The 10,077-nt window shown below is 42.6% G+C and overlaps 1 protein-coding gene and 5 non-coding genes across 6 annotated transcripts; all 6 read left to right on the forward strand.

Annotated features, from left to right (window-relative positions):
- Positions 1-4,143: 4,143 nt before the first annotated feature.
- Positions 4,144-9,846, forward strand: hspa8 (heat shock protein 8). Its single transcript, XM_071363032.1, has 9 exons — positions 4,144-4,272; positions 6,169-6,378; positions 6,628-6,833; positions 6,956-7,108; positions 7,325-7,880; positions 8,110-8,312; positions 8,486-8,684; positions 8,916-9,148; positions 9,352-9,846. The coding sequence occupies exons 2-9, from the start codon at positions 6,174-6,176 to the stop codon at positions 9,550-9,552; spliced, it is 1,956 nt and encodes a 651-aa protein (XP_071219133.1). The 5' UTR covers positions 4,144-4,272; positions 6,169-6,173; the 3' UTR covers positions 9,553-9,846.
- On the forward strand, positions 6,467-6,560 carry LOC139540148 (small nucleolar RNA SNORD14). The gene has a single exon (XR_011668100.1). It is a non-coding gene; the product is annotated as a small nucleolar RNA SNORD14 (small nucleolar RNA).
- On the forward strand, positions 7,155-7,248 carry LOC139540172 (small nucleolar RNA SNORD14). The gene has a single exon (XR_011668109.1). It is a non-coding gene; the product is annotated as a small nucleolar RNA SNORD14 (small nucleolar RNA).
- LOC139540159 (small nucleolar RNA SNORD14) lies at positions 7,952-8,045 on the forward strand. Its single transcript, XR_011668104.1, has one exon. It is a non-coding gene; the product is annotated as a small nucleolar RNA SNORD14 (small nucleolar RNA).
- LOC139540162 (small nucleolar RNA SNORD14) lies at positions 8,758-8,851 on the forward strand. Its single transcript, XR_011668106.1, has one exon. It is a non-coding gene; the product is annotated as a small nucleolar RNA SNORD14 (small nucleolar RNA).
- On the forward strand, positions 9,190-9,283 carry LOC139540168 (small nucleolar RNA SNORD14). Its single transcript, XR_011668108.1, has one exon. It is a non-coding gene; the product is annotated as a small nucleolar RNA SNORD14 (small nucleolar RNA).
- Positions 9,847-10,077: the final 231 nt, after the last annotated feature.

Below are 10,077 nucleotides of genomic sequence, written 5' to 3' on the forward strand. Positions count from 1 at the left end.
TGCAAAATCAAAGATTGTTGTATTTATTGTATTGACCCCACAATAGTATATGCATTGGTTGAAGCTCAATGTTAAATTCAAATCTCCCTACTATCATAACTAAGTCAATTTGACACCAATGTCGATGACAATGTGCAAATCAACTTGATCAGAGGTACACAACACTCCCCTTTCTCTTATCATGAGCTATCCAGCCGTTACTGAGAACCAAATACCAGATTTTAACAGGGTCGTTAGCATTAGGAAGAATATACAATTTCTTGCCCCGACCTAGCTCAATATCTAGGCGTTGGATAAAAACAAGACTACAGCGTCCATAAAGTGACCATTAGAATTGCCACCTTTCGGGCTGAATAAGTTTGTTGTGGCAACAGTTTTGATTACATTTATAATTTATAGCTCTCACGTGCTCATTCTGTCCATTGAGAACCAATGATGTGCTACCTATTTGTAGCATTTCTGACAATGTTGACATATTTTCAGCTGAATCCTAAGAGTTCTAAAACCAGAGCAACAGCACTAGTAGCTAGCTAACACCAGTCAGATGAGGCAAGCTACAAGCAAAGGAAGCTAGCTATATTTTGCTATGGAAAGTTTAGTAACACTTCATTTTAAGGGGTCATTAGTTTCAGTAATTATATATGTAATTATACAATTATTTATAAAACATGTCATATAGCAAATATGTATTACATTATAGCAACCGATAGACACAATCATATAGCCAGGGCTAAACAATTAATAAGATTGTCATAATTGGTCTACCACAAATGATTGCCAAGAAAGAAAAAAAGTGTTGTAGGTCAAAAACATCCGCAAAGGCGAGAAAGTAAGATTTAGTCCAATATTGGGCTAGCTAGCCTAGTGTTGGCTAGACAGCTAACTGTAGCGCTGGCTAGCTAGCATTATTGTTGGGCCTACCATCTAGGCTAGCTAGTTACTGTCTACAGAATATACTTTCCATGCAATCTGTTTTTTGGGGGAGATTAGCTAGCAAGTTTTTTTTAACCTTGACTAGCTAATGGTGGCAAATATGCTAGCTCGCTAGCTAACGTTAGCTGGGCTCGATGGTCTTATCTTCCCTGAACCTTGTTCTCGGTGTATCTGTTACCCAATGGTATTACGTAAGACGCACCCAGCATGTTAAAGTGAGCTAGCTAGCTACTTGTGTCAACACACTGAAAAACCTAGTTCCTTTTCAATGTAGCTAAACTATTAATGCTAGCTGGATAACACAAGAACTAGCTAGGTAGCTAACTAGGCCTAGCTACCACAGATTCCCACAAGGTCTGACTCCAGGGTGGGAAAATGCTTACAAGAAAGAAACATATGAACAAAGTCAGAGTTGTCAATTTCCCTTGTTACTTGTATTGTTAAAAGGGGAAGAAATAGACAATCCCATTTTTCTAAATTAGCTATGGAGAGCCCTGCGGTTGCCGTGCCAGGCGGTGATACAGCCCGAAAGGATACTCTCAGAGGTGCATCTGTAAAAGTTTGTGAGGGTCTTAAGGGCCAAGACAAATTTCTTCAGTCTCCTGAGGTTGAAGAGGAGCTGTTGCGCCTCACCACACGGTCTATGAGGGTGAACCATCAGATTGTCAGTGATGTGTATGGCGAAGAACTTGAAGCTTTTCACCTTCTCCACTGCGCTCACGTTGATGTGGATGGGAGCCGTGTTCCCTCTGCTTTCTCCTGAAGTCCACTATCAGCTCTTTTGTTTTGTTGAGGTTGAGGTTATTTTACAGCTGTATAATGTCTGGGTTTTTTCATGTATTTTTTGCTGTTCTATATTATTTTGTCTCTTGCCATTTAAGAGTCAATGCAATTCACACTGTGCCTTAAAATGTTCTACTTGTTGACTAATACATTCAAACTAAAACCTTGTGAGAATGTTTGCCTATCATGCTGTACCAAAAGCAATTACCACCAACTCTGATTGTGTGGCAATAAAGAGTTTTGCTGCGACCAGTGTAACAGACCAATCTAATGTCACTACACACAGATTAAATGTGAGACCATGACCAGTCCGTCACATCATTCCTTTTTATCTTTCCCATGAGAAGTCTTTCTGAATTCATAAAGTAGAATCTGTGTCGGCCATCGGTCAACAACCAATGCGTGAGACTCCTCTCTACACAAACCTATAGAAAAGCAAATGAGCCGTCGTGGGGCAGTGTGCCCATAAAAGCCTGGGACTTGATTGGATGCGGCAGTACAGGGTCGTATTCAATAGGCACCAAACAGAATGAAAATGAATCTGCCTACCTGAATTTGTCCTATAAGAAACACTTTTTTTGTTTCCCATTGAAAAAGGGAATTCTGCTACGGTACGCACCAATAAATATGACCTAGTACTTACATAGGTTACAACAGATCTACCTAACTCTCTTCCTGGAGATCTACCATCCTGTGGGTATTCAGTCCAACCCTAACCTAACATACCTGATTCAGCTAGTTGAGGGTCATGTTCCAGGCCCTTACCAAATTGCAGATAATGCATTGCATCAACCAATAGTTAAATAGCACGTCATTTGCATGCCACGTCATCGACTGCGCAGTCGGGCATTAGATTGCTATACGCTCCGCTATATCATATGGGTGGCATTCCTACCTGACTACATTGCAGACGCCTGCCAGATCTCGCAAAGCTTGAATAGGTGTTTAACATATCAGCTAACTAACATCATATGATATAGGAATGTAATTCACAACACTTGACGACGTGGCGCACAACCATTGGTTTATGCAAAGCAACGTCTTCAACATAATCAGGCAGGAACACCACCAGTATGTGGTTAGGTGATATGTTCAACACTAGCCTCGTGTGGCCATCCTTCCAAATCTTGTCTTGGAAGTCTATAGAAATCCAGTAAAGAATTCTGGGTTTGAATAGGAGTGTAGGTTTTTGTTCAAACCCTTATCTAGCGCACCTAACTAACTGGTTGATAGGTTGAATCACGTTAGTTACTGTTGGGTTTGGAGCGAAAACCTACAGGATGGTCGCTCTCCAGGAACAGGAACAGAGTTGGTCAGCCCTGCAATAGTGATTTGGGATTTGTAAAAAAAAAAAAAAAGTAGAGGCCAATAAATCATCAAATAATCTGAACCAATTATGCTAATCTGTTATGTCAAATATCGGCTATAATACACCCAGAAATTCGGAAGCAATGAAGACTACCTGGAACGCACCCATGTAGACCTGCGACGCGGCTGCGGGCTAGCAACGCAACCGCAGCTTAGCAATGAACTCACCCTTGTCGACCTGCAACCTGGAACGCGCCCGAGGGCTAGCAACGCGACCAAGGGCTAGCAATGTCAGTAAAGCTAGTCAGCTGGGCCACGAGTTGCCGAAGCTCTTTCAGAGTTTAAAACTATGTTTTAAATAATCTAGGAACTGCAAATGCAATGCTCACTTATAATTTAATAATTACAATTTTGATTCCTATGGCGGGCAAGGGAGGTCTGGTTGTCGGCCATGCTGAAAATGTGATCTCGCGTTATTGTGTCATTGTCAATACAGTACATCTAAACCACGATATGAAACGTTGATTTGAACCTTCTGACCCACTTGTGAATCAGGTGGGCCCCACTGTCTGATTTAAATCGCATGATTTCTGATTATAGTTGTCGAGTATATCGACTGAATGCACTACCTCATCCCCATACTGTATTTATCTTGCTCCTTTGCACCCCAGTATCTCTACTTGCACATTCATCTTCTGCACATCTACCATTCCAGTGTTTAATTGCTATATTGTAATTACTTCGCCACCATGGCCTATTTATTGCCTTAACTCCCGTATCTTACCTCATTTGCACTCACTGTATATAGACTTTTTGTTTTCCTTTTTTCTACTGTATTATTGACTATGTTTTGTTTATTCCATGTGTAACTCTGTGTTGTTGTATGTGTCGAACTGCTATGCTTTATCTTGGCCAGGTCGCAGTTGCAAATGAGAACTTGTTCTCAACTAGCCTAACTACCTGGTTAAATAAAGGTGAAATGAAAAATAAATAAATATTGTATCCGGTGCGAACGCAACCCGATGTCTTCATGGGCAGTGGGCGGGAGCAACAGCCTGTGTTTTTATTGGTATTTCGGAATGTCAAGTTGAATCCTGAGCTATGATTGGTTGCCTTGCCGTTTATATAGTAATGGTAGACTTATCCTTCCTTCTTTCTCTCACAACACACAAGGCGAAGAAAGGGAGGCTTCGCCATTGTTCAACTCCGATCAACATCAGCATCACCTTCGGTCAAATAATTAATTCGGTAAGTACAAAATAGTTTAATTTAGTAGTTATGTAATAATCATAACGTTTTTTTAGTTCACAGCAGTAATTTATTTAGCTGGCCACAAGCAGATACATTTTATATCCGGAAGACAAGGCTGGTTAACGTACATTAACTAGTCGGCGTTCCAGCTTTAACTAATAGCACCTAGTCGACAAATTAAGCCTTGTAAAAACTACCAAACTTATCTAGTTAACTCAAATTACTGCAATATATTTACATTATCTGATTTGATATCATTTAGCTGTTAACGTTGTGTAACTGCTTAGCTTTTAGCTGACCTTTGCTTGCTAGCTAGTCGGTTAACCTTTAATGTCGTTGTTAATGCGTAACAGCTAATAATTAGTTGCTTGACATTCGATCGACAGTTTCAAATTGTTCATGTCACTGGGCTAGATAGCTGAACGTTTGTATGCGGTATACTGGGATATGGCGGGCGACCACCCTCGTGGTCGGCCTAGTTCTAGAACGTTCTAGAAACTCAGCACCCCGCGTGATGTGACGCACATATGGACGTCGATTGTTCTTCCTGAAGTGTAATACCTGTACATACCGGTATCTGTTGCGTAACTTGGTGTAGACATGAGCACATTATCTTGAATTAAAATGTTTATTTGTTAGTCGTTTATGTAACCTATTCTCGTAATCTGTTAGGGTGACAAATATTTAACTTTGGTTCTTGTGTTATACTTTATGATCTCTTTATAGCGATCACTATTTTCAGCGTAGGACTTAAGGAAGGTCGCTGTTTCTCTAATCAATGGTATCAAATCACATAAATTAACTTTTTGGGCGACCTGACCATAATTCACATGCGAGTTATAGAGCTCTCATTGAAAGTCTTAAGCGGTAGATCTGATCTAGGTGCGCCATTTCTATGCTTCCAGGTCTGAAGTTTCCTTTCTGCTTCTACTTTCTGTTTTGTACACCAGCTGATTAAACAGTATTTTGGGCTTTGGAAAATATTTCAGATGTTTCGATTGTAAGATCATTCTCTACCATAGTTGGTGCATAAACTAGTTAGGGGAGCTATAAGTTTTAGCAACAATGAAATGGCTGCTGTTTATGCTTAGTGGCTCTTTAAATTTGACACGTGTTGTCGATTATCTTAAATGGGGGGTGATCATATTGTTAGTGTTTAAACGACCAAATGACTGACTTTGGTTCAATTATTTGAGTCAGTAATTTTTCACCTGTGAGCTCGGTGCACTCATTTGCTGAAGTTAAATCAGATCCAGCCTGAACTGTGCCATGTTGTAGGTAGTTTGTAATTTCAAACATTTGAGAGCATAATGTGGTAATTAACTACAAAGACTATAATTGCTAATCTACTTTTATGCCTGCTCCTGAAGAGGCAAATGGCACTAGGGAGTGCCTGAGGTGGCATAAGTACATTTGGCTCTATCCCTGACAACCCACGTCAATGTAGCTACAAGGCTCAACTTTGTAAAATAATTATTTTTTGTCTCGCCAATGGCAGAAACGATGTTTCGTTTTATCAGTCAATATGTCCAATGACCATGAAACACAATCAGGACTCTACCATACTACTTGACAATATAACGTTGAATCAATCTTACTCTGATAGGTTGGGGAACATCAATCGCAAATATGAACACTAATTTAGCTGTTTTCAAAAACCTGTCCCACATTTGAACATTCCTAGGATGGTACGCGGGGCTCATATTGTGTAAATATCATGATGTACAGTCTGGGTTTTTCTTAGAGGGGTAACTGATGTTTAATGTTAACAAATGACTGATGGATTTTGATGACCACCTTGGCTTCTAGTGAACACCGTTTTTTTTACTGCGTTTGTTGTATTCTCGCAAAGCGTCTTATTTGTTACCTAACACCCTGCTCTTCATTGTCTAGGTAACATGTCTAAGGGACCAGCAGTCGGCATCGATCTTGGGACCACCTACTCCTGCGTAGGTGTGTTCCAGCATGGCAAGGTGGAAATCATTGCCAACGACCAGGGCAACAGGACCACTCCAAGCTACGTTGCCTTCACTGACTCTGAGAGGCTCATCGGTGATGCTGCCAAGAATCAGGTTGCCATGAACCCCTGCAACACAGTATTCGGTACGTTTTTACTTTCTGGTAATGTCTCCTGAAATTAGTAGAAATGATTGGTGATATTTCATTTTTGGCTTTCTGTGCCAACGCTTGTTCACTGTGATGAAGTTTATTCCTGCCATTCGTAGTTTCCACCAGAGGTTGAAAGACCAAAGATGGCCCAATACCTTCCTTGGATGTCTGAGTGACAAGCCATTTAACTCAACTCTGTATCGCAGTAGAAAATGTCAAATCTAACTGGTTGTCTTGTTGCAGATGCTAAGAGACTGATTGGCCGCAGGTTTGATGATGGAGTTGTTCAATCGGACATGAAGCATTGGCCCTTTGAAGTTATCAATGATTCTACTCGGCCTAAGCTTCAAGTTGAATACAAAGGAGAGACTAAGTCCTTCTACCCAGAAGAAATTTCATCCATGGTTCTGGTCAAGATGAAGGAGATTGCTGAGGCCTACCTTGGAAAAGTAAGTGTTTGAATTAGACTATAATTGTGTTTGGTTATTTTGTTCTTTAACAGGAAGGTGTAGTTTACCATAACTGGTCTATTGGATTATTCAAATGCATCATTGACATCGTCTCTCCCTAGACTGTCAACAATGCTGTTGTTACCGTACCTGCCTACTTCAACGACTCCCAGCGCCAGGCAACCAAAGATGCTGGTACCATCTCGGGGCTGAATGTGCTGCGTATCATCAATGAGCCAACTGCTGCTGCCATTGCCTACGGCTTGGACAAGAAGGTACACGCCTTTTTATTTTTTTGAAAAGGACTAAAGCAATGCTTATTTGCTGTGATGAAGTTTACTCCTGCCATTCGTAGTTTCCACCAGAGGTTGAAAGACCGAAGATGGCCCAATACCTTCCTTGGATGTCTGAGCGACTATTTAGCCATGTCATAGATCAGGGCTTACGTCTACTCCCTCATTGCAAATACTGAATGTTCTCTCCTGTTTCAGGTCGGTGCTGAAAGGAATGTTCTTATCTTTGATCTGGGTGGCGGCACCTTTGACGTGTCCATCCTGACCATCGAGGATGGCATCTTTGAGGTCAAGTCCACTGCTGGAGACACCCATCTGGGCGGAGAAGACTTTGACAACCGCATGGTCAACCACTTCATCGCGGAGTTCAAGCGCAAGTACAAGAAAGACATCAGCGACAACAAGAGGGCTGTTCGCCGTCTCCGCACCGCATGCGAGAGGGCAAAGCGCACCCTGTCCTCCAGCACCCAGGCCAGCATCGAGATCGACTCTTTGTACGAGGGAATCGACTTCTACACCTCCATCACCAGGGCTCGCTTTGAGGAGCTCAATGCAGACCTTTTCCGTGGCACCCTTGACCCAGTGGAGAAATCCCTCCGCGACGCCAAGATGGACAAAGCCCAGGTGCACGACATCGTCCTGGTCGGAGGCTCCACTCGTATCCCCAAGATCCAGAAACTGCTCCAAGATTTCTTCAACGGCAAAGAGCTCAACAAGAGCATCAACCCCGACGAAGCTGTGGCCTATGGCGCAGGTGGGTCACTGATCATCTTGTGTTCGCTCTGTGGCCAATGTGCTTCTATAATGAGCCTCAACTCAATAGTTTCGCTGTGATGAAGTTTGATCCTGCCATTCGTAGTTTCCACCAGAGGTTGAAAGACCAAAGATGGCCCAATACCTTCCTTGGATGTCTGAGCGACAATGGCACGGTGAGTCTACAGTAATGTTTTCCCATGTGCCTAACCTCCCTTTATCATTTTCAGCTGTCCAGGCAGCCATACTCTCAGGTGACAAGTCTGAGAATGTCCAGGACCTGCTTTTGCTGGACGTCACACCCCTGTCCCTGGGTATTGAGACCGCTGGAGGTGTCATGACCGTCCTGATCAAACGTAACACCACCATCCCAACCAAGCAGACCCAGACCTTCACCACCTACTCAGACAACCAGCCTGGTGTGCTCATTCAGGTGAGAGGGCTTACATGAAATGTACATTTCAGGGCAATGTTTCATCATTCCTTTGGCCACTATCTGTGACGTTTACTCCTGCCATTTGTAGTTTCCACCAGAGGTTGAAAGACAAAAGATGGCCCAATACTTTCCTTGGATGTCTTGTTGCTAATATTGACTATATCCTCCAGGTGTATGAGGGTGAGAGGGCCATGACTAAGGACAACAACCTGTTGGGCAAGTTTGAGCTGACTGGAATCCCCCCTGCACCTCGCGGTGTTCCTCAGATTGAGGTCACATTCGACATTGACGCAAACGGCATCATGAATGTGTCTGCTGCTGACAAGAGCACTGGCAAGGAGAACAAGATCACCATCACCAATGACAAGGGTAATGTTTCTGATGGCATTAAAATTTAACACTGGAATATGGGCTATGGTTACTAGCTGTAACCCCAATAGTTTTGCTGTGATGAAGTTTACTCCTGCCATTCGTAGTTTCCACCAGAGGTTGAAAGACCAAAGATGGCCCAATACCTTCCTTGGATGTCTGAGCGACAATTGTAGTACAGTTGGTTGTATTTTTGGTCAAACGTTGGTTAATTAAATTATTTTCCATTAGGTCGTCTGAGCAAGGAGGACATTGAGCGCATGGTCCAGGAGGCTGAGAAGTACAAGTGTGAGGATGATGTGCAGCGTGACAAGGTCTCTTCAAAGAATTCACTAGAGTCCTACGCGTTCAACATGAAGTCTACTGTGGAGGATGAGAAACTGCAGGGGAAAATTAGTGACGAGGACAAGACCAAGATTCTGGAGAAGTGCAACGAGGTCATCGGGTGGCTGGATAAGAACCAGGTAACAGTTTATTTGGGTAGACTTGTACTGTCTTGGACCACTTGCTGTGATGAAGTTTACTCCTGCCATTCGTAGTTTCCACCAGAGGTTGAAAGACCAAAGATGGCCCAATACCTTCCTTGGATGTCTGAGCGACTTAAGTGAAATATATTGATCTCGAAGTCATGTATGTTTTGCTAATTTTATCTGTTTGCATTTCTCAGACTGCTGAGAAGGAAGAGTACGAGCACCACCAGAAAGAGCTGGAGAAGGTGTGCAATCCCATCATCACCAAGCTATACCAGGGTGCTGGTGGGATGCCCGGCGGTATGCCTGAGGGCATGGCTGGCGGATTCCCTGGAGCTGGTGGTGCTGCTCCTGGAGGTGGTGGATCATCTGGGCCAACCATTGAGGAAGTCGACTAAAAATTCCATTGTTTCTGCAACTACCTCCCCCTAAAGAGCAATGTTTGAAATGGTTTCTACCCTCTTGTGGCTTAGAGTCGCTAGTGACTCCTTGTCAAGGAGTGAAATTTAAATAAAGGTTGAGGGTTCATGTATTTTGCAACTTTTTTTGCTACACAACAGGGAACAGTAATTTTCTGTTTGCACAACTAAGCTGTCAAATTTCACATGTATATTTTCTCAGTTGTCATCTGCCTTTGTCACAATGCCTTTAGGACAAAATAAAATATACGGTGACCTTCCACCTTTACTTAACTGTTTGAGTCCTTTACATTATTTTGGGTAAGGGAAGGTGTTAGGAAGGACCATATTTTGGTTGAATATTGGCATGATAAAGTTCAACCTCGCTTGAAGCTTCCAGCTGCTAGACCGGTGTAGGGTTGTCTTAAAATCCTACCCCCATTCGTACTTTCCCCAATTCATTTAGAAAGCCTGCTACTACCACAGTAAATACCGGTATATGACTAAGTCTTTGTCCAGAATAAT

This window comes from Salvelinus alpinus, chromosome 1, assembly GCF_045679555.1.
Source record: "Salvelinus alpinus chromosome 1, SLU_Salpinus.1, whole genome shotgun sequence".
NCBI lineage: Eukaryota > Metazoa > Chordata > Actinopteri > Salmoniformes > Salmonidae > Salvelinus > Salvelinus alpinus.

What these genes read in the sequence shown, in the direction of transcription:
- hspa8 (XM_071363032.1), top strand. Translation starts at nt 6,174, where the DNA reads ATGTCTAAGGGACCAGCAGTCGGCATCGATCTTGGGACCACCTACTCC. An exon ending in CTGAGGCCTACCTTGGAAAA is followed by an intron (nt 6,834 to 6,955) that starts GTAAGTGTTTGA and finishes GTCTCTCCCTAG; the next exon opens with ACTGTCAACAATGCTGTTGT. An exon ending in GGTGGCTGGATAAGAACCAG is followed by an intron (nt 9,149 to 9,351) that starts GTAACAGTTTAT and finishes TGCATTTCTCAG; the next exon opens with ACTGCTGAGAAGGAAGAGTA.